This window comes from Scomber japonicus, chromosome 2 (assembly GCF_027409825.1).
Source record: "Scomber japonicus isolate fScoJap1 chromosome 2, fScoJap1.pri, whole genome shotgun sequence".
NCBI lineage: Eukaryota > Metazoa > Chordata > Actinopteri > Scombriformes > Scombridae > Scomber > Scomber japonicus.
The window spans coordinates 30008607-30032311 of NC_070579.1; the positions used below are offsets into that span (position 1 = coordinate 30008607).

The window sequence follows — 23705 nt, forward strand, 5'->3', positions numbered from 1 at the left end:
ATCATCTTATTTTTAATACAATTAGTACAAGTGTTTTTTTTTAAATATAAAAAAGAAAACTTTACCCACTCACCAATCTACAAATTACTTATGTTGATAGTACTAACCACCAAAGGTTAATTAAGTTGTATTATAGATATGGAAGTGTAGGTTGTAAATCTGTCAGTAGGGGGCGATGTGTTATTAAAGTTAAAGGTCCCTGCTTTCTCTTGCTTTTTCCTTCCTCATACATGAACCCATACACATATATCTTAATACACACACACACACACATGCACACACACACAAACACACTTTTTCCTTCCTCAGACCTTTGTTCAGATCTGCCAGAGTTGGAAATAGTGAGTCTCCTGTCAGAGGGTCAGCCCAACTACACTCTTCGAGCAGACTGTGTGTTTGGGTACGACAATGACGACTGGCTGCACACCCCTTTGCTGCCACCAGAAGTTGTTCTGGGACTCACACACGAGCAGATTGAGGAGACCTTCAAGTACTTCTGTGAGTTGTGTTATTTTGACTTAACATACAGCATAAGATGCACTCGTGAATCAGCACATTTTAAGGCATTCCCTGATTTTATTTGCAGAAACCTTCACTCTATTTTCTTTTTTAACATGAAATGTTTATGGAATGGCTTACTCAGTTTTCTTGGGACCACCAATAAATGGTTTGACCTCATTTTAAAGCAAGTGTGCAGACATTTGCTCACTGTTCTTTTTTACTCCATGTTTTTATGACCTAAATGCCTTTTTGGAGAGACTGATGTGTTTCAGCACATTAGCACACAATGATGCCATTATCCCATATATAAACAATTCTCATGTCTCACCCATCTATATTTCAATCAGCTTTTTATCCATTAACATCAACATTAACAGCCATTAACAATTCATTTGGATTGCACAACACGTTTTATGAACCAGCTCTTTAGTAGCATAACTTTTGCTCAGTCAGTAGGACAGTTAACTTTCTTGTTTGTGTGTTTACAATGACCCAAATGCGTGGAGACTAATCTGCCCCCCCCCTCCTTTCTTCCACACTCTCTGCCACATTTGAGTCACAGATGTCAAATGTTACCAAAGCCGATTAACCTGCCGTTACTTGGCTTCCTAAGCAGTTTCCGCTGCAGCTCTGCAAATTATATTTCCCAGTGAAGCTCTGACATCATGATGACATTGTTGGCATGTCAGTCACTGCAGCAACCCAGAGAGGGTGTATAATTAGATGCGTGTGTTGTCTAGACTTGTGGGGTGATGCCAGGCTATGCATTCACACCTGAGCTATTCTTCGTACTGTGTCACTGTGCATGAGCGACCATTTTTCATCATCTTTAGTCACAGAGGGTTGACCAGTGAGTCTTAAGTGTTCTGCTCTGTCTTTATATGAACTACTGCATTATGGAAGCAGTTTGACATCCATGATGCAAAAAAAAAGAAAATCAGTGTTTCATTAAGTAACATTATGTCATATGTATCTGCCATATTTACTTTGTAGTGATCTAAAAAAGGGACAGGTAGTATTGTGTAATAGTAGTAGTAAGTATTAAACAGTGAGACAGACGTTTATAATAAGGACCATTATGCAAATTGTATCACTATCAAATGAAGCTACTTCTAACAGTTTCTCATGAAAGATCTGCCAATTAGAATTTTATTCCAAGATATCCTTATTCCTGATTACTTTACTTTATAGGATTTCATGAGATCGTATGGCTGTGCCCTCATAATGCTGATTGACTGTTCTCAGCTGAGGCCAAGTCACATGTTCTCATCATCAGAGGGACAGACTAACCTGGTCCGTGCAGATTGTGCCAGGCTGCAGTGTTTGACTCGTTGGCAGGTGACACACAGTATGGCGTTGTTTGTTTTTAGAATTCTTTAGTCAAGCTCAGTGCTTCCTTTTCTGTTCCATCTGTTTCCATGAAAGTCTTGAAACACACTTACTTGTACATGTCCTGTTATTTATGAGTTCTTTGTCTTCCTGGGTATGATTGAGGCTTATTGTTGGTATCATTCCAAATCTGTAGCACACCAAACAATTGACTGTTGAAGCTGCCACATTCAGTATTTTTATATTAACAATAGATCCTAGTGTGTTTTTGTCTTTCCACAACTGGCAATCCAACATTCACTTCACACAGTGACTGGTCAGATATGTGGATACGAAAAGTAAGCAGCAGGGTTTGAATTTCTCCTCAAAGAAGAGAACGTCTGAAAATGTGTGGCATTATCTCAATATGTAAACAGTTATGGCCTCTCGTTGCTCTGTATGATGGCCACGCTACATTACCTGTCAGAGCATTGAAAGATATTTTTTTCAGTAGTGGCTGACAGGCTTAGAACCGAAAACAGCTGAAAGGAGCATGAATGCACATAACTACACATAAATCCATGTTGCTTTGTGTCTGCTGGATGTGTACAGTTTGCTGACACATTTCACTAGCTCTACCTGTCTTTCTTGGAAGCAAATTCTTAAGTCACACCAAAAAAATAATATTGACTTGTTAAACCACTGCTCCATGACCCATTGTACACTGTAAATACCCACAATGTGAATCAGCTCGGATGGGCAGTGTGGGGACGAATCTCACTTCTCTGGTTAAACAATAAAGACCCAAGCTTCAATGAATAATTGAATGTGTTGGTTCAGAAATACGAGCGGTACGTGGTTGCTGTTTAGGACTGTGTCTATGTTGACACTGTGGACCAAAATAATGTCATAATCAACCTGTCAGGGCGTTCACTCTGGCAAATATTGACCAGTGATGCCAGATTACAGAGTTAGATATATAGATTAGTAACTTAGTAAGTAGATTTGATCATGCCTTTGTAACATTTTTGTAACAATCTTACTTTACTGAATATATGAAGAAAACAAATCATCAGTTTGCTTGTTTTTGTAGACATAGCACTTGAAACATTACTTCCCTGCAACCTCTATTTACGTTGCTTCATTTTGAGTAATGCTTCTGTAGTACTGACCTCTTCACTTCTAGTGTTTAAACATTTCTCTATAAGGTGAAGTGGTTTCTTCTTAAGCCATACATGCTTTATTTGCTACTTTCAAATGATTTATTCTGCAAGGGCAAACAAACGCTTTCAGAGACGAAGGGCAGGAGGAAATGGGACAGTGCAGATGGCGAAAGTTGTGTCTCCGCTGTCTCTTGCGTGCAGTATTTGATCTGGAAGAGTTCCTCTTTGTGGCTGAAAAATTTATGAGCAAGTTAATATTTGATTGTCTGGGTCACATCTTCAAGTGCATATGGGGCGGACTGAGAAAAGACAGTGAGCTCTTAAAATATGGAGCATGACAGCACAATAGAGTCTGCTGGAAAATTTCACTGGAAACCTCTTTATCTTGATATTGAAATAAAAACAAACAGTTTTTCCTCCTCATTTAGGGAAAAAGAATAATATTTTCTGAGTGGGTGTTCACAGAAAGCAACCCTCTGATCACTTTCTTGGCTTGCAGCAATTGTGCAGAAATTTGCCTCAATAGAACAGCTATGTTTGATTAGTTATTCATATAAATGTTGACTTAATCTTTATGTATTACATAAAAGGAACTATTTATATACAGGGAGAAATATATTTAAATGGAAGGAAAAATGAAGAAACCCTTTCAGGGCAAAAAAAGGAAAAAAAGTTGTATTCTTTTTGTGGTTTTGCTCAACCACCCTGAACAAAACACACATAATCTCAGCATGTGTTCACTCTTTTTCCTCCATCAGACCCCTGTGAAGGGGGTGTGGCTCTGTCTGCACCAGTATTACGCAGAGCCCTCTCTCCATCACTCTGCTGTTACGTATGTGTGGAGAATAAGAGCAGCCATTGGCATGGGCGGAACCTACCATCTCCCTCATTTCACAGGGGTGTGTGGGCTTAATGCTGCTTCCCTTGAATCTGCATCAGTTTTTACGTCTTTATTATTTTTCTCAGTTAAAGTTATATTATAGTTAATCTTTGTATGCTTGGGCAAGGTGCGATCAATATCAGCTGTACTAGTTAGTGATTTAGCTTTTGCTTCCTTCTTCACCACCCCTCCTCCTCTTCCTCCCCTCTCTTACCCGGTAGTCCAACGTGGCCAGGTGAACGGAGGCAGGCATGACGACAGCTGGCCCTTACAGTCAGAGGGATTATATATTAACACCAAGCAGCTCAGATTCTCTTGCACACACAAACACAGGTGTATACACCCACTGTCGTAAAGTAGTCGACACTGTTTTTCCCCGACACACGAACCAGCAGAATGATGCTGGGGGCACAGCTGGTGTGTCGTAGCACAACAAATAAGCAGTAGAATCAGGAGAGTAAGAAGAAAAAGAAGGGATTAAACCCATGGACGGAGAGATGGAGCGCAGTTTTTCACCGGTCATGGAGGTTTGGAGCTCTTCGGCATCTGAGGAGGAGGAAGAAGAGAGGAGCACTTCCAGTCTTGTGGATGAAGTGGTGGAGGAGAAGACATTCCTCAACAGCAATAACAATAATAATAACAACAACAACAGTGACAGCCTTTGCAGGGAGGTAACACAAGGTGAGATAAGTGTGCGTGATGAAGTAGAAGATAAGAAAAAGGAAGGTGACATGCACAAGAGATGATCGGAGAGAGTGGAGAAATATAATACCAGGAGTTTAAAGTATTATAATGCTTTTTGACCTGTCAATCTAATTTTTACTGGCTGGTCTACTTTGTTGTACGTGGCATTATTGAGGTCTCTGTTATCTAAGTGCTTTAATACTTAATAGTGAACAGTGTGTACTGCAGAGCGCAGGGGGCAGTGATGTCATAGAAGGTAGATCATGCAAATAATAATCCAGTCCATTCAACAAAATGCTTGTTTTTGTGGTTGCAGTTATATTATTGCTGGAGTTTATCATGAAGGTGCCTGAAGACCTGTGCAGTTTTGTAAATATATCCAACCTGAGTGTTTCCTATTAGTGTGGTGAAGGTCACTGAGCCTGTGTGTGTTTGTGTGTGTGTGCACGTATACACACACATGCTGCAGAAACACAATCAATCTATGTGTACATATATAAGCAGTTATTATTTAAAGCAGTATTGTGATCATAGGTTGTGTTTTGTGCTGCTTTTTTATGGCAGTTTTAATGGAGGTCAATGCAATAAAATGTCAGAAGAGTATCTTAATGGAAGCTTATTTTTCCAGTGATAAGCTTGTTGTTAACAGAGAATTATAATGTTTAAATAAGAATAAAGACATGAGCTGAATGTTTTTCTATATATAATTTCGTTGCTCCAACATTTAGAGATTTCAGAGGTCTGTGGTTCAGTGGAACAAAACCTGCAGGTACAGTAACTGTGCTGCTAACCCAGTTTCTATCCAGTATTGTTAGCTGTCTTTAATTATACTATAACGCCTCTAGCAGTGATACAATATCAGTACATTTCAATCAATACTTAATGATCTAGTTACATGTGATCTTAATGAAGGGCATGATTGCACATCTGAGATTATAAAGATATTTGCACTGATCTCCTGAATTAACAAAGCAGTTGATGTGAGCAGGAAGTCTCCTTTATTCCCTCTCTCTGTGGGGCGTTCTTTGTCTAAATGGGCATGTGGCTGGCACCCGCACCATAACTGCGACACGGGCGCCCCTCCAGAAAGACGGGACGTTGTGAACAAATTTGTGAACAAATGTCAGTTATGCAAGAGGATAAATACACTGGATTAAAAAAATGTTCAGCGCATGTGTACGTCAGCTGTTTTTTGTTTTCTGTTGGATTAATTGTTCATCTATATTGTGTATGAATGTTTTTACCTACTAGTGATGGATCTGGTACTGATAATGTTATTAGAAATCCATAAAATTCTTTAGAGTGCGATTAACGTGAACTACTCTCAAAAAATATCCTAGCAGATTTAAGAAGCTTTATGAGACACTTCAGTTCAAACTATATTTTGGATTCACAAGAGGAGTCCATAGAGATATTTTTAGCTCTTTGTCAATCTTGTCAAGTCTGCACCTTTTACAGCAGTAGAGATGAACAGGGGATCAAAGTGAATCTTAATCTCAGAGCTCATCCCTGCCTGTCTGATCCCCCACACCATGACAGACGTCATAAGTATACCTATGTCTGCAAGGGTCATACATAGAAACAGTATTAGCTTAACAGTTTATGATGGCTGCCTGGATTTAGCTCCACCCAAACCCTAAAACCTCAAGCTGGCATAGTGACATCTCTTGCCTTGATCTATGCCGGTCAGGTCAAGAGGAAATAGATCAGGTATTTTGGCAGATGAGACTTTGCAGAGGCACTGTTTAGATGCATGCTGACAGAAGCATTCAATGAACAACAATTCACAATATTTGAGAAACAGTACAGGATGTCTAATTGACTAAGAATTACAAGAGCTTGCTCGTAATAAATGATACACTTCATATATTTTATTTTTATATTCCTGTAGCAGAATGATATGAGACACATAAACTGAAAATAGTTACAGGATAATTGAGTTTTCACTTGCTGCACTGATTGAATGAAAATTGATTTGGCTTTTTATTACATTTGTGTGTGTTTGTGCGGGTGGTTTGTCTGTCATAGGCTACTTCTGGGGACAAATTTTAGACTAAGACCAAATAATTGGGTTGATTTTTAGATCAGTAATTCAGAGCAAGTTATGGTTATGGTTATGGTTATGGTTGGGGTAAGTCTTCAGGAAGTTAATGTTAGTCTATGTAACGCCCCCAGAAATGACCTAAGTAAACTTTTGTGTTTATGTGTGTGTGACTGTGGATCAGTGCTGGGCTCCAGGACGGTATCTACTGCTGACTTTGCTTTTAGCACTTTGGCTGCAATCCACTTAAAGCACAGTAGGATTTGAGAGAGTTGGAACTGTGATGTTATCAACTTTTAAAATGTATTTTGATAACAACACAATCAGCCTGTAACTGCTTGAGAATTGAATGTTTGCTGTTTCAGAAAATGATCGTTGGTTGTCCTTCCTGATTTAAAGTCATTTAGTGATTGTACAGAATCAGAGTGGAAGATCTGTTATCAGAAACTGAAATGTCTACACTGTATTTGATTAGGGCGTTCAAGGTGAATAACGAGTGCGTCTACTATAACCTTGTATAGCTTTTAGGCACCGTAATGAACAAAATGAATCCATTTGATTATCATATTTGGTTCTTATGATGTCAGAAATATGCACAAAAGTAAGGAAATCAATTTAAGGTATTTGTGCAGTTATCAGAATGAATAACGTCCATGATCTATGTGTGACCTAATATTCAGGAAACAGAGTTGGCCAGTAACGGTAGATTCATCCGCCTATCAGATGTATTTGCCCTACTGCAATGTCCTTGAGAGAAACCTGCCAACAGTGAGCTCTAAATTTAAATTTCCCAGTGGAGTTTTAAAATGACAAACACATTTTTTCTGTTTTGTCATCTTGCTGCCTCGGACTCAAGTTTAAACTGTTCTTGTTTTATTTTCTTTACTCCACTTTTGCTGCTTAGTCTGCTTTTGTGGTGCTGTAGGTCTGCCCACTTTTAATGAAGATGGAAACATGGCCTCTATCTTATAGTTAATCATCTCAGTGGGGTATAGACCTTATTTATGTTATATAATTCATGGACAGCTATACTTTACAGTGTGGGGGTTCAGCCCCAGTTTAGCTTCTTTCCATTAGGCTGATTAGATACTGATACAGCTACCCAATCTCTGCATTTCCAAGCCAAATTCTAGGATCTCAATCTAATTACTTTGCTTTATGGCAACTATCCATCTCTTTAGTCCAGTTAAGCTTTCTACCAAAGCAAGATTACACAACAGATTTTGCTTTGGAGGTATGCAGTGTCATTCAGACATGCGCTCTAGTCCAGGCAAAATCTGTCCTGTCTTAAATGGAGATAAAATCAGAGGTTTACAGATGGTATCCATCTTAAGTCAACAGGTTGTGGCCCAAAAGCGGGAATCATGATGTTGCAACTTAATCATTGATCACTTTTCAAATTGAGGACACGACTAATTAATCACCCACACATCCTCACATAACCCTTACTGACTTCGAAATGGACATAAACAAGTTCTACAGGGTATAAACACAGTTTCAGGTCAACATCCAGTTACTGTTATCCCCTCCATGCTGTACATGTCCTGCTGTTGTGAACACTCCTTCACTTTAGTCCTAGCAGTCTCTCCCATTGAGCTATAATAGTATCCAAGAGAACGAGGTCTATTGGTGTCTTATCTGGGCTAAAAGGGATCAAGCTAAGAGGATCATAATGTGCCCGACCACATGGAGATGTTGTGGTCTGTTGCTCTTGAAACGTAAAGGAGAAACAAGCTCCATTCAAGAAAAGTCAGTCTTATAAACAACAGTGTCGTCAGTGTAAAGGAAGATTGTAGTTTTTTGTTGGTAAATGTTCTTTTGATGATGAATGAATAAAAACAAGTTAACAGAGTCAGCCTTACTCACTTTCATTTGTTTACATGATTGTGTAATTAATAAATAATAATCCACTCTGAATACTCATAATACATAATCCATTTTCAAATATTTCACAGACAATCTAAGGAAAAATGCTTTGATTTCCAGGTGAATTTTGGAAAGTGCAGTTCAAGAAATTATAGTACTAGTTGCTCAGGGACAGCAATATGCCAAACATTATGCATATTCAAGAGGATACAAGAGAAAACGTGCTTTTATTTTTATTTTAAGTATGAAATGAACTCTTCTTATCATTTTCTGTAGTAGTGATGCTGGCTCACTATATTGCTGGTTAGAATAAGAATAGATGTAGAGATCATTCCTAATCCAAAAAGCTTTTCCATTTGCTAATCATTGCTAATTATTCTTGCTCACTGCCTGTTATAGAAATGTTGTGTAGCTACAGTATTCTTTGTGTACCATCTAAAGCCTCTTCCCCATTCATGAAATCCCCTCTCTCCCTCCTCCCTCAGTGCTGTGCTCAGACAGAGTGGGCCAGGTCACCAAGACATATCATGACATTAAGGCAGTCACCCACCTGCTGGAGGAGGTAAGAGGGAGACACGCAGCAGATGAACAGGATTAAAGAGGATTAAACTTTTCTGCCTCACTGACCATCACTGTTTGTCACCATTTTCAGCACTCTTATTTCTATCAGAGGACACAAAACAACAAAACACCTCTGCTGTTTTTATGAATTGCTAAAAGTTTGATTGTGTTTCTTAAATTTTTTTTAATAAAAATATAAATATAGTATATCCACACACATTGTACAAATGCAGTAGTATTTTGTGTTACTTTGCAGAAAGAGCGGGATCTTGAGTTAGCAGCACGGATTGGTCAGTCTCTCCTGAAGCAAAACCAAGAACTTACAGCACGGAATGAAATGCTAGATGAACAGATTGAAATTGCAAAGGAAGAGGTATTTAAACAAACTCCATAATAATCGGAATGAAAACAAATATGGAATATGTGACCTCTTTTTGCTACAGTATCAACACCGTTGAACTCAAATGAGTGTGGCTTATTTTCCAGATTGCTCAGCTTCGTCATGAACTCACTATGAGAGACGACCTCCTCCAGTTCTATGCAAGCACTGAGGAGATAGAGAACGCTGAGTCCCATTCACCGTAAGTACAACACACACACACACACACACACACACACACACATCCAGTTGGAATAGTTTTTCTCCATTAAACCATGTAGTATTTAGTTTGTTTTAATAGGTTTCACATCTTTTAAAATGTTGTAAACAGCAGAAAATACTCGTTGCTGTTCAAAACACCACTTACTTCAGAATAAACAGTACATTAGTGTTAGCTTATTACATTCACAAATAGTATTTATATTAATACTCGTGATTTTATACAGTATATTTTCAAGATGATGCATGTTTCCTGAAATATTTTTTCTAATCTTTTTTTTTCTTTGATATGTTGTCATGTATGAAAAGATCCAAAATTAACACTACTATACAAATTATTTAAACGGCATTTGTACAGGAATTATGCTGTCCCAAGGTTTTTGACACAAATAAGTGGTTAACGCAGACACATTTTCATTTCGTAGAATAAAAAGGAATGAATCCTGCAGTTCTCTCAGCAACTTTGTCCACTACGACTTTCTGCAGCAGAAACTGAAAGGTCTAGAGGATGAGAACCGCAAACTGCGATCCGAGGTACTGTATGCAACTCTTCACAGTTCTCACACTCAGTGAAATATAAAGACGTTTGCTCTTAGTCTTGTGTAACATCAAATGTTCATGGTTTATGGATATGTCTGTAATCACTTAACTTTTTTTTCCTACCAATACATAAAGTTCAGGCAGTAATTATACCAGTAAAATCAGTGTTTATCACAGTCTGTATGTGTGTTTGTGTTAAGTTATAATCAGGTGTGCAGTGCAGTGTCTTTATACAGTACCAGTCAAAAGTTTGGAAACGGAGACAGTGATATACACAGTTCAGTAACCATATAAAACTGTCATACATTTCAATTTGTAAATTACTCTTTCATGAAATCTCCACCATTTCGAGCAATGACATTAAAATTACTTTTTGCAGGCCAATGATCTCACGACAGAGACGACAAACTACGAGGAGCAAGAACAGGAGCTGATGATGGTGTGTGTGGAGGAGCTCTGTAAGTGTCACAGTCTCGTTTCAGTACATAGGAATACTGTAATGCATAGTATAGAGCCTCAGTTACAAGTGCATTAACGGGACTTGTGTGTTTCAGCTTCTGTCAACAAGCAGGTAGTGGACCTGTCAGACGAGCTGGCGCGGAAGGTAGAGGACACTCTCCGACAGCAAGAGGAGATCAGTTCACTACTCGCTCAGATCGTTGACCTGCAGGCCCGCTGCAAAGGGGTGAGAGAAACACACACACACACACACACACACACACACACACACACACTAGTTTAACAGTTAAGATGTTCTTGAAAAGGGCACATAAAACACTTACTGACTATACTAATGGAGTAGATCATAGTAAATATTTAGTTTTGCTTTCAAACGATTCCATTTTATGTATATAATCACAGTGAAACTCTTCTGACTTCCTCCTCTCTACCTCTCCAGATCACCCATGAGAACGAGGAGCTGAACCAACACCTGAGTGCCTCCCGTGAGGGCCAGCTTAAACTGAAATCAGAGGCAAGGCTTTTTTTAGTGACTTTAGTAAAAAACATGCTCATTTGACGTTGGATTAGGATCCATTCACTTTCTTACCAGAGCTCAGTTTTGTTTTTCCTTATTGAACAGTGCAATACAAATATGCCACACACGCCTCTGTGCATACAAGTCTGAAACATGCTACCTGCCAACATTTGGACATTTAACAATAACAAATCACAATGTTCAGGAAACAGAAGAAAAAACAAGATACTAAATCCTATTTTCAGTTTAAAGAACACAAAAACAATAAATGAGTTTGTATTAAAACAGAAGCTTTTATTCAGTTCCTATATTGTGAAGGTATTCTTCATGTACTACGGTTTGACAGATTTATCTCCCCCTGTCTGCAGCTCAAGGACTTGCAGGACAAGTACTCTGAGTGTAAGGACATGCTCCATGAGGCCCGAGAGGACATTAAAAACCTGAGAAATAAGAGCGTGCCTAATAGCACAGTGCAGCGGTACACTGCGCTGGCCTCTGTGCTCCCCATGGACTGTCTGGCTGCAGAGATAGAAGGCACCTTCCGCAAAGGCCTTGACACACCGCCTTCCTCGGAGTACAAGTGAGTAAATGTTACTGTTTTATAACTGTACATATTTATCAACAGGTCTCAAAGTGTTTTTTACCCTTTTACCCTTATAGGTTGGTCTGTTTGCACTGTAAACTAGGAGTAGGTGTGTAGGTCTTATGTGTAGAACAATTCCTGTAACTAGAAATAAGTTCAGGACTCATAAAAGCATCACATTTATGGCACTCCATAAATGATTTTAATAATAGTAATTGGTGCTTTTGTGATTTCATAATTGACGCTGGAATCTAATGCTGAAAATCCAGTTTGATTGCAGCCGTTGTTCTGCAAAGGAGCAAACAAGATTTTTTTTACAGCCTACAGAGGATGAGTGTTTGACTTCACTGAAGGTAAAAGATCTCTTTTATCCAAGCCAACTTACTTTGAGATAAAGAGTTTGGAGAGAATATCAATAGATCATTATTGCACAAAATCTTATTGATTTAATCTTTATGTGTAATTAGGTAGCAATCTTACAATTTGATAATTTTTAAAGCCAAAAAGTATTTACAATTTCCGTGATCATTTAAACCATCATGCAGGAGCAGTTTGGAACATATCATGGTCTTATAGTGAAGTATGACATTTAAAGACCATATAACTGATTATATAAAATAAATATGAAAAATGAAACAAAAAAATATTTTTAAATGCTTGAAAATACACTTCAGGTGTTACTTTACATTCAAGCCTTCATCTTCTTAAGTGTTATTCAAAGAAATGAGAACCTGAAGGAATCAAAGGTTAAAACTTCAAAAACACTGAAAGCAGTCGTTCATCATAGTCATAGAGTATAATTTTAATACATTTTGTCAGGCTGCAGTGTTGCAGACTGAGTCACTATGAAGGAAAGAAGGAGGTGAAGCATGTGTGAATGTTGCTGCCCAGATGAAGCCAGTCAAACATCTTCATCGCTGACCTGGCTGTCGCAATCTGCTGCCTTCTTCTTTCTACAGAAAGAGAACAACCGTTTCTTCTTTTTTGAGCCCTGCTCCTAGAAAAGAAGACATATCAGGCTATAAAAAGATAGATCCTCAACAAGTTTTTAAGTCTTCTGTGCAAAGCAAAGAAACATAAAGGCTTACCTTCTCGGCCTTCTCCCTCTTAGCCTGCTCCTCTCTGAGTCTGACCTCCAGGGCCTCACATTTTATCTTCCACTGTCTCTCGCTCTCCTCCCGAGCATCCTTTTCCTCCTGCGCAGTCTGCAACAGATCGTTGACGAGAGCCAGCCTTTCTATCAGCAACCCACTGATCATCTCTTCCTTTTTCTTTATCTCCTCTTGCTGCCCACAGTACTTCTCCTGAATTTCTTTAAGTTCAGTGGTTAATTTTTCCTCTCTGAGTCTCCGCCGGCTCTTCCACTCTGCATCGACTACGTTCAAGATGTTATCTAAGTCCATTTGAAGAGCGACTTTTCCCTGAAGAGCTTCCGTTTCCTTCCGGCTCTCTTTGATCTTCTCCTCGTTCCTCCTGTCAGTCTCTTCTTTGTTGGACTTGGCAGCATTCAGTGCCATCTCCAACCTGTTGATCTCATTTCTAGCTTTGTTGTATTTCCTCTCGAGTGTCTTTTGTATGCAAACATTATCATGCATGAGTTTAGTCTTTTGCTTTACCCAGCTGATCTCCATGCGCTTGAATTCAGAGACCTGTCTGCACAGACTATCGTTGTTGGTGCACAGTTTCTGGTTGGCTCTGTTGGCTGACTGAAGAGCTTTTCGAAGTGAAGGCATCTCGCTGTCTGAAGGTCCTGCTCTGTGCTTTCTGGTACCTTTTGTACGCTGCTCTCTTTTATATGCCTGTAAGAAACAATTACCCAGCTTCAAACACAATCACACAGGCATATACGTATTTTACATTCAGTATGTTGTCAAAGAAAACTGCAACAGCTTCTGCAACCATAACCCTAACCTAATAATGAATGTTATTAGGTTATGTTTCTTTTGATACAGAAATTGAAATGAGGATCCATCAAAATGCCAAAACTATCCTTGTTCTGTACCTTAACTGACAGAAATGCTGCCCAATTTTGAATTTCTTCACTAAACTTATTTTTTTGTTCATGAAATATTAGTCTTTTCTATCAGGTTAGTAACAAAAACAGACACATTCATCTATTCCATTTCATCTATAATAAACAAAGCCACACATTTTCCTCAATGCATTCAAGGTGCTGGCATATCTGTATTTTAGTATTCTTAACTACTTAATAAGGATAAGGATAAAGTTATTGATCCCACAGTGGGGAAAATTCATTGCTACAGAAGCTCAAAAATTTGTGATATAGAAAAAAACAAATGTATACAACAATAAAATTAAAAATGTTTTAACTTTTTAAATTGTTCACATTTAGCTTTTGCTATTTAGCTAAAGGTTTCAGTGATGCACAGGATAGTTTTTTAGTGAATTAATAAAAAAAACATTTAAATTGCTGTGAGAAGTGCAAAGGTATGATTTGAGCCAATATAAATCAGCTTTTTTCACACAGGTTTGTTTGGTTACATTAAGTTACAATGCAAACAACTCACCTTTATTCAGCAGGAAAGGTTTCAGCACACCTCTGTCACCCTGCTGCATCCAATCAACCCTGTATTTATTGTTATTCAAAATATATCCAGGCTAGGCTGTGCTTTCTATTCCTCACTGTTATTTTATCAGTTCTTTTTATCAAAGTGTATGAAAATCTGTACGCTCACTAGAAACAGAAGATTTAATTAATTTATTAAAGCAACTTTTGCGTTTTGTTTCCGTAGTTTTCTTATAGTTTAATCTAGGGGGGAATGAGAAAATCTTACCTTATTTCTTTTCTGCATGTTGACTGAACACAGATAACAGATATGTAGATGCTAGTGCACGGTGTGTGAGGAGGCGACTCCAGATGACTTTAACATGAAGTGTAACGTTATTTTAAATGAAAACAAATGTTTGTCAGGTTCTGTGTTTGTTTATGTTTGTAATTTCATGCTGAGCAACAGTTCATTCTATAACTGAGCTTCAGTCTTGACTCTGGTTCAAACTGCATTTACAAAATTGTAGAAATGAACATGAAGACATCATTTTCTGCCAGAGTTAAAACAGTTTTGGTTGTTTCACATCTGAGATTTCTTTAATTGTACTTTTGTCTTTGCTTTTTTCACTTGTTTAATGTTGTGGAGCTCAGCTGGAAGAAAAGGTGATGTCACAAACTTCAGTGCACCAATCAGAGTTTAGCTGAATCTGAATGAAGATTTGATGACAGTTGCCAGGCCGCTGTCACTCAAATTTAACATTAGCACGCTCACACAGTCCTGATGAAGCAGAATACTTTAGCTTTTTAGCTTGTGAGTGTTAAATATTTATTTACATTTAATTTGAAAAAAAGAAAAGTCAAATTTGAACTTTGATTGTTAGGGTTAGGGTTATATGGATTTATACATTAATTTCAATGTCATAGAGAAAGGCTTTAAAGTGCTGCAAAGTGATTTTTTTCAGGATTGGATTATAACACACACCACATACTAATATAGGTGACCTGATTTGCTATCCAGAACACACCTGCTGGGCTCCTGCACTGTCGGATAAACATGGAACATTGAAATTGAAAAACATAAACTCATCTCTCAAATTGTCCTCTTATAAAATCACACAAGGTGGATGTGAATTCAGTCTAATGGGCTCAATGTCACAACTCAAATGCGAATTATTACTTCAAACCATTATGTCTATTTGAGGAGCAGTATTAGGGATTATATGATGAAAAAAAACATATTTCAGAAGTGTCATCATCTCGATGAATTCTCTACATCATGTGAGTTAATGTCATTTGATAGCCACTCACACCCTGTTTGTCTTTGCAGGAACCACCCGTGGCGTGTGTTTGAAACCGTGAAGGTAGTCAACAAGGTCGGGAGGCTGCGGTCTCTGTGCCACTCCCCGGGGCTGCCAGGCTCCAGCCCGGTGTCCATGCGCTCCAGTTGTACCAGCACACCCCGAACCAGCTACTATGGCTCCGATAATGTCAGCTTTACTCTGGAGGACCGGCCCAGCTCCAGTCAAGCTCAGAAAGAAGACAATAGGTGTGTTTCAAATATCTGAATACTGTGTTTATGATCAACAGCATGCATGTATTTGCACTGCATGTATGTTTCTGTTTGGATGTAGGTATTTCCCAGAAACATTAAAAGCAGTAATCTTTTTTTTATTGTGATTTATAATGTTTGATATTGTTTTGGCCACATGAATCATGTTTTTCTTAGTGCCTAAATTATATTAGTCCAGCCTGACACATTGCATTTTCTGTATATTTTACGTTCAGTATTGCATGAATGAGTGGGGTCATAACACATCTCAGCACAGTAATAACACCTATGAGTGCATCTTCCTCAAATCAAGTTGGTTCCTGAGGGCTGTTCACGTTCTTGATACTTATTTTACCCAGACCACTGTATTCAATAGTATGTACAATCACTGGCATCTCTGGGTGACTCATATATGTCTCTAGAGAGTATCACATTTGGTTCTGTCCTTTTAAATCACCCCAAACTTCTGAAATGCTGTCTGAGAAAGTTTGTTTTTTACTGTGCCAGTCTTGTGAAACAATACACTGCAGCTGACTGATTCAGACTGGACTCTTTCTTAGAGCATGTGTGGCATTTGTTGTCTCTGCTACAAAACACACAAAAAACACTTTGTTTCCTTCTTTTAGGTCAGAGGCTCCACTGTTTCTGCTGCCACTTAACCAAGAGAGCATTATTATGATCACGCACCGCCAGTGGAAAGTTCTCAATTGGCTTCCAAATCCATTTGCTCTGGCTTGTGTGCATTCACGTGTCTCTCTCCGTTATCTCTAATAGGCTCATTAATGTATCTGCAATGACTCACGTGCACCCATGTGATCCTCTCTGTAATCTTGACTGCTGAGGCAACAGTGAGGAGAACTAGGTAGAGTCCTTGCTGCCTGGCCTGGTTCCAAAGCTTTCTTCTGAAGTCCTTTATCACCTCCCAGTCAAGGTTGTGCAGGTTGCCTGGTTTCACCTTTGTGTGGACAGCACTAAGAACAGAGGACAAGTTTACACAATACTTCAACATTTCATCCATACATTCCTCTGTGCTGGGGAGCTGTGTTTAGCTGGTCCAGCACCTGGCTTCATTGGTCTGCCAAATAGGATTTCAAAAAGACTGAGATTTCTGGGTCTGATGTGTGTTCTCGTTGGTGTTAACACGCAGGAACACAATGTTTGGTCAGTGACAGTCTGTTTTTTATTTTCTCTCTCTGCTGCCCATCCACTCTTATCTTGTTCAGAGGAAATGTTGAAGGTCACACTGAAAATGTGTCACATGGTACAACAATTCCTGCTTTCAGGAGAGAGTTAAACACTAGTTTTATACTCTCTATTGCTTCTAGTGGGGTTGGCAGCAACTTGTACCATGTCTCTGTGCATCCATGGTCATCGGGAGGGAGAACACACTCCCCCATGGGGAAGATATCGCCCTCCTCTGATCTCACTTGCTATCACAATTGTAAAATCACAGAGCAGTTGTTCTCCTCTCTGAGTGAATTTGCTGGTTTGAAATGTATTCAGTCACCCAACACCAGACTCACACACGCCTCGGTTGCTCATTGAGTCTCTTGGAGGGTAGTTTTTGCAGCTCAGTGGTCCCAGACTGCTGTTCCCTTTTTCCTCAGAGATGAACTGTCACTGATTCATGCTTAACATGCCATCTTTATTCCTCTTAATAATAGATGAATTCATAGAGAGCAGCTTTGGGAGTTTATGGCAGTCAATCATTCGCAGATGGACGTCTAAGCGTGTTGGACGTCTAAGCGTGTTGGACTGTGTGATATTTGTACATACTGTACAGCTACGTCACAAAACATCCCATATTCATCACCCTCTAAGACAAACAGGTGTCTTTTAATTAATACAGTATATTCCTTCTGTTCATATCTGTCTTTCTCTCTTTGTCTCTGCTTCTGCCTACAGAGCATTAAAAGTTGAAGGTTGAATACACAGTTTTTTTGTTTTGTGGAACAATTTCAAACAAGAAGCAGAAAATACAAAGAATTACACTGTGAACTTCCTGTACCCATGGAACAGTATAACATAAGACAGTGTATATAAACCTGAGCTTACATTTCTATCTCAATACATTTCTCTGTATTCAGCATGGCATATTTGGTGTATTTAAAAATAAAAGAAGAAAAACTAGGAATCTGGTTTGAGTAACACACTAAAGTATTTAAAACACTGTCACTTCTTCTCCCTGTAGTGTCAGTGGGCCAAAGCGTCTGGGCCAGCCAGGAACACCAGGAGGCCAGGACCTGGAAGCCGCCTTGCGCAGCCTTTCAGACCGCCAGCAGAACCACTCTTCTGAGCGGCCTTTTTTCGACGTGGAGCGTGAGCGTAAACTCCGTGCCTTGGCAGCAAACTGTGAGGAGGGCGAGAGCTCCAGTGGCTTCCTGACACCTAATGACAGTCTGGTCTCCAGCCCCGCAGCATCAACGGGCACCAACTACTCCAACGGCAGCTCGCGGCACTCTTACGGCTCCTCGGGAGGATCCAGGTCCTACCTGCCAGACCGCCTGCAGATTGTCAAACCTCTGGAAGGTAGAAACTACAGCTTTATAGTTTGTTGGAGCCCATTCAAGCTTCTGTAGAGTCAGAGCGGACTATAAGAGTCTGTTGGTAAATAGGACAGGCAAAGAATATTGATAATTTTTGATATTAGTCTGTGATACTGATTAAATAGCAAAAGTTCAAAGCTGCCCTGCTCTTAAAAGTAGAAAATAGAATGAGAGGAATAAATTCAACCTCAGCAAAGGGAACAATATGTGTTTCAAATTATGAAAGCTATATCAGCTTTGCAAACAAAAGGAACAAAATCAATGAAAACCTTATTAGTATGGGATCAGATTAGGGTCAAATTGTATTATAGCTGTGTATCACCATATCTGAATGTGTGAAAACATTTTGTATGGATACATTCAAAAACAAATACAGATTTAATTTTGAATCTACAAGGAGATCTGTAGCTGCTCATTACTTAATTTGAACAAATGAAAAAAAATTGCACAAATCATTTCCAGTGTGTGAATGCATCAAGATGATTTGCACAAGGGTTTGCAGCTACACATCAGTCTGTCTGTGGTTGAAAGAAGTTCACACAGAACTCAGCTAATAATCAAATAAACAAGTACAAATCAAATACCAGATACAAATACTCTTGTCCCATAATTAACGCCTCCTCCTGAACAGACAATGCAGATGCTCTGAAACCATGAAGGTGTGTCAGGTCATCCCCAACCATCATTAATCATTAGTCAGTGCTTTTATAACAGTATAAATAAAATGAAACTATGTCGCTCTACAGCATTCCTAATCGGCAGTTCCCTTCACTTTCTCACTGTCAGGCTCGGTGACTCTGCACCAGTGGCAGCAGCTGGCTAAACCAAACCTGGGAGGCATCCTGCATCCACGCCCTGGTGTCCTCACGAAAGACTTCAGAGAGCTGGAGGTGGACATACAGCATGTTTACAGCCTGAACGACCTGGAGGAGGATGAACCTGACCTGTCGCTACTCTCTGGAGCACATGGCATGGGTAGGAAGCAAGTTGGCACCGCTACACTCTGTCAATCTTATTAACTTCATTAAATTCCTGTTAAAATCCTCTTAGCATATGTCCTCTGCTGTAGTTCTCAGCTTCATTGACCCCTGTAGTGTCTCTTTTGATGCAAGTATTTTCCCTCGTGCGTAGTTTTAATGTGACTTTCTCCCTCCATGACCTCGCAGTCTCTCCATCCGGTCCTAACCCACCTCAGACCTCTCCCACACATAACATTACCACCAGCCAAGCCCACCAACCCTCCCTCCTCATCCCCTCCCTCTCCGCTAGGTAAGAAAATACATACTGTGAACATGCAATGCTAAAATGTGTAAAAAGGTGTATTTCTGAGTATGTTCTGTTGTCTTTGTGCATTTTTCACAGCCCTGAACCAGATGAATTCCATCATAAGAACTTAAACTTTTTGATTTGTTTTTCTTTAGTTAGTCTTTTTCTTCTTTAGTTAACTCTGACCAAGTAAAAATCCCCAACAATTATTCAGTGTTGTTTTGTTTTTTTTTGGCAGCGTCATCTCATTGATAAAGTGTGGGCAGTTCAGATTTCCTCTCTTCCTTCCTGCAGTTGTTTCTCTCTCTTTACAAATCTTTGCTCTTTACCCCCACAGTGGCAGGAAACGTCTGTCCAGGCTCTTTGTCCACCTCTAGAAGAAGAGCTCAGGGCAAAGTAAGAGTTGGAGGATGCAGATACTACTAACTATTCCATTCATCTCTTTTCAAATATTAACAACAGGGTCACAGTACTATGTTTGAATAACTACAAAAAAAAACATCAGTTGAAGCTTTTTGCCAATTTTATTGTTTCACAGACTAAGATGTTACAAATTAGCTGTGACCTAATTGGAGCTGGTCAGAGCTACTTTATGGGCAAATCCTGTACTGTGACTCTGTTAAATGTTAACCCTTTACCACCTGCTAATGCTTTCCTTAATGCTGTTGGGCTGTTACATTCCCTCTTGTGTTGTTACACCGCATATTTCAGTGTCTCTTGCTTTTTTTAGGTGTTTCATCTACGCCGTCACACTAACATCATGTTTATCCATCTTTCAGCAGTGATAAATGGACACTAACAATGAATGAACTAACTGCTCACTTTTGTGTTTCCTTTTTAGTTGTTGAATTTAAACATGTTTGTGCAACAAGAAACATTTTTGTTTTGTGTTCTTTTTAATTCTTAATACTGATTATTCCTTTCTGTTTGGCAGCCTTCACTCTTTCGGCGTGCCATCTTGTTGGAACTGTGAGCACGTGAGTCCTGTGGCCCCGTTCCAGCAGCAGCAGCAGCAATTTGGCCCAGGAGGCCAAACCCCCAACCCCACCACCACCACCACCATCACAAACGGAGCCACTTCATCACTGGGACTCCTGCAGCTGCTGCAAGAGCGCGGCATCTCAGCTTCCACTCATCCCCACCACAACCTGCACTGCACCCACCAAACCAGCACCAAACCTTCACCCTCCACAGCGAACGAGAGAGGTGGAGGCTCACGCGTGGACAAAGAGGAAAGAAAAAACATTTTCAGCTTGAACCTGGTGGGGAAGCTTCAGAGGCTCGGGCTGCAAAAAGTGGCAGCCTGGGGGATGATGGGTCGTGACAGCGCAGACAGACAGCCTCCGAAAGTGTGATGCAGGCTGATCCACCTCTCACTCCTCTCTCATTCACCGTAGTGACTTTGCATCAAGCCATGTGATTCCCACTGTGCAGTTAAGGTCCCCGAGCACTGGTGTCTTGAAAACAAAAGCCACAGAATGTGCTAGAGCCATACTTTAAGTTGTCTGTAGTGTACAGTACTGTTCTTTTCTATTGACGTGTGTGTGTGTATGTGTGTGCGTGCATGTGTATCTGTGTATGTGTGAGTGTGTGAGAAACATCTTCATCTCAGGAGCATCACCTGTTTAATAGAAACGTGCAGAAACTGTTTCCTTTTACACAAAAAAGAGAAAGATTATGAAGGAAAAAAAACTTTTTATACTGTGTTTTGTGGAAGTCATTTTACATGTTTTTCCCTGCCTCTGGTTTAAAAAAACCTTATCTCCTGTCATTGTTTTAGTTTCCAAAGTGGCACATCAGTTTATGTACAGTATATATAAAACAACTTGTCTTTTTAGGAATGTTAAAACAAGAGTACATGCAGTAAATTATTGTTGGCTGAAACCACAAACCAAACCAATGCTGTCACACTGAACAACTGTCAAATGAACACAATGAAACACACTCTGGTCTTCCTGCTTATTAGCTGCTATATTGAGAAAAGCATGTTGTATATATGATTGTCAAATATAATGAATTCCAAATTGAGGAATAAGTAGATTAAGAAACACTGCGATGACATCATCCCCAAACCAGGACAGATGATGATGATACACTGACTGAACTGAATAATGTTGACACCCTTTAGCTGCCTGCCCTTCATCATTACATGTTGAAATTCCTGACTTAGTGGACTTTATCCTGAGCGAAACCTCACCAAAAAAACAAACAATTCAGGTGTGACAGCGAATGAGATTTTTAGAAGCGATATGTATATTTTACTTGTTGACTGTAAAATCTTGTATTAATCTGCTGTATTTCACGTCATCATCAGGAATTCTGCTGGGATGTAAAATCACAAAATCACATCCGGGGGTTGAAGGCAGCATTAATTTAAAGTAGAAGAGTGGACGTAATTATTGAAACAGCATGTTTTCTGTGAAAATCTTTCTGAATATTCAGATGTAGCAAAAAGGCATAGGATACTGAGGATTAAAAAGGGAAGAAATCATAAACACAAGTTATGATAATCAACCAAACCACTGTTTCTCTGCACTACTGTTTGCCCTGTTCTGTTTTAGCATCACAACTGTATGTGTATATACATATATATATATGTCAGTCTGTGTATAAATTGTACCACCTGTGAATAAAACTTTGCATTTCCATCCAGTACAGCTTTGTAAGTTTTTAAGAAGGCAACAATGAAACCAACAGATGTGATAATTCTGCAAAGTGGTTTATTTATAAAGTTGAAGGGGAAGTAAAACTTTGCATATAAAATCTGAACTTAAAGCCTTAAGTGTGAACTCTCCAGCTGTTGCAGCAACTGTTGGGTCTCATTCTGCATCCCGGCGTCCGAAGTCCACCCAGCCCTGATAGTCCCGATCAGACATGCACTCAGAGTTCATCATCTCTGTGAACAAACCATTCCTACATGAATCACACACAAGGATGCAGTAAACAGATCTGAGCGTTTCTTGGATCTCTGCCCACTCCCTCATTTGAATGTAACTATCACCAGCAAAACAATTCACAACAATCAGGAATGATCGCTCACACCCTAAACACACATCATACCTGAAATTGCTTGCATAATTTGTTTGGTCACAACCTCACGTTCATCCTCAGATAGGTGTGCCCGTCTCGCCATCTGTGCGGAGCGAGCCCTAAGAACTGGCGCCTGTCTATCAGCAGACTCCCTTGCTTTCTCCCTCTGGGCTAAAAGCTGCTGTAGGGCATTTTTCTCATTAGCTTCTCCAGCTGCACTAGACAGAAGCAGCACTGCCACAAGTGCAAACACCACAATCCTGTTTCCTGGCATGTCTGCACAGAAGGAGGACAAAAGAAAGGTTACATTCACACACAGAGTGACACTATTCTGCTCAAAGCGACTGTAAGAACTTACTGTAAGTATGAAGACGGCTATGTGCACAGCAGAACCCAAGCAGTGTGATGTTTCTGGTGCTACATCCATCCTTTTTATACCACAAGCTGGGTGCAAGTGATGCGGCCTAAAATCAAAGATCGATTCCGGTGTTCACCTTAGAGCTTTGCATTGATTAGGAGACAGGTGCATTGGGAGGATGTGCGTAAAGGAAATGATGGATCACTACATCCACAAACCCATTATGATGCTCCTCTCTTACCTGGAATGGCCTTTTTTTTGCACTGCAATAATAGTAAAACAAGTCAATGTATTTACATTAGAAATCCAATACTCTTTAAGAAGCTTTTTTAACCATTACAGAGGATGTAATGTGACTGGCTGGACATTTGGCTTGGAATATCGGAAAAACGTGTTTTCAAGATTTCAGATGGAATATAAGGAATAGTTATTAATAAGAAATTATTTTTTATTTTTATTATTTCTTATTTCTTTGCACTACTGTGTACATCCCCCTTCATTTCAACACTGTGTGGGATATTACACTTTTTAAAAAACTCTTGTTTTAAGAAAGTAGAGCTTGAAGCTGATCAATCACAGTTTAATGATTGAATTGAAGTGATGATCACCTTCATCATATCATGTTATGGTCTGGACTTTGCAGATGACGACCACTCTACCTTCCTAGCAACGGTACAACTGAGTGTTGTTGACATTAGGACTGTTTACATACTGAATGGATTTTCTACAACACCAAGTAGCCCAGT

The 23705-nt window shown here is 39.5% G+C and overlaps 2 protein-coding genes across 2 annotated transcripts; one reads left to right on the plus strand and one right to left on the minus strand.

Moving 5' to 3' along the window:
- Window positions 1-4356: 4356 nt before the first annotated feature.
- Window positions 4357-22173, plus strand: hap1 (huntingtin associated protein 1). The gene is made up of 14 exons (XM_053330976.1): window positions 4357-4533; window positions 8929-9005; window positions 9261-9377; window positions 9491-9585; window positions 10028-10136; window positions 10522-10600; window positions 10697-10827; window positions 11041-11115; window positions 11487-11698; window positions 15538-15756; window positions 17951-18288; window positions 19092-19280; window positions 19472-19574; window positions 20506-22173. The coding sequence occupies exons 1-14, from the start codon at window positions 4374-4376 to the stop codon at window positions 20924-20926; spliced, it is 2325 nt and encodes a 774-aa protein (XP_053186951.1). The 5' UTR covers window positions 4357-4373; the 3' UTR covers window positions 20927-22173.
- A 217-nt stretch (window positions 22174-22390) lies between these two features.
- LOC128370616 (gastrin/cholecystokinin-like peptide) lies at window positions 22391-22875 on the minus strand. Its single transcript, XM_053330979.1, has 2 exons — window positions 22632-22875; window positions 22391-22467 (listed from the first exon to the last, which is right to left on the minus strand). Exons 1-2 carry the CDS (start codon window positions 22873-22875, stop codon window positions 22391-22393), a joined length of 321 nt encoding a protein of 106 aa, XP_053186954.1.
- Window positions 22876-23705: the final 830 nt, after the last annotated feature.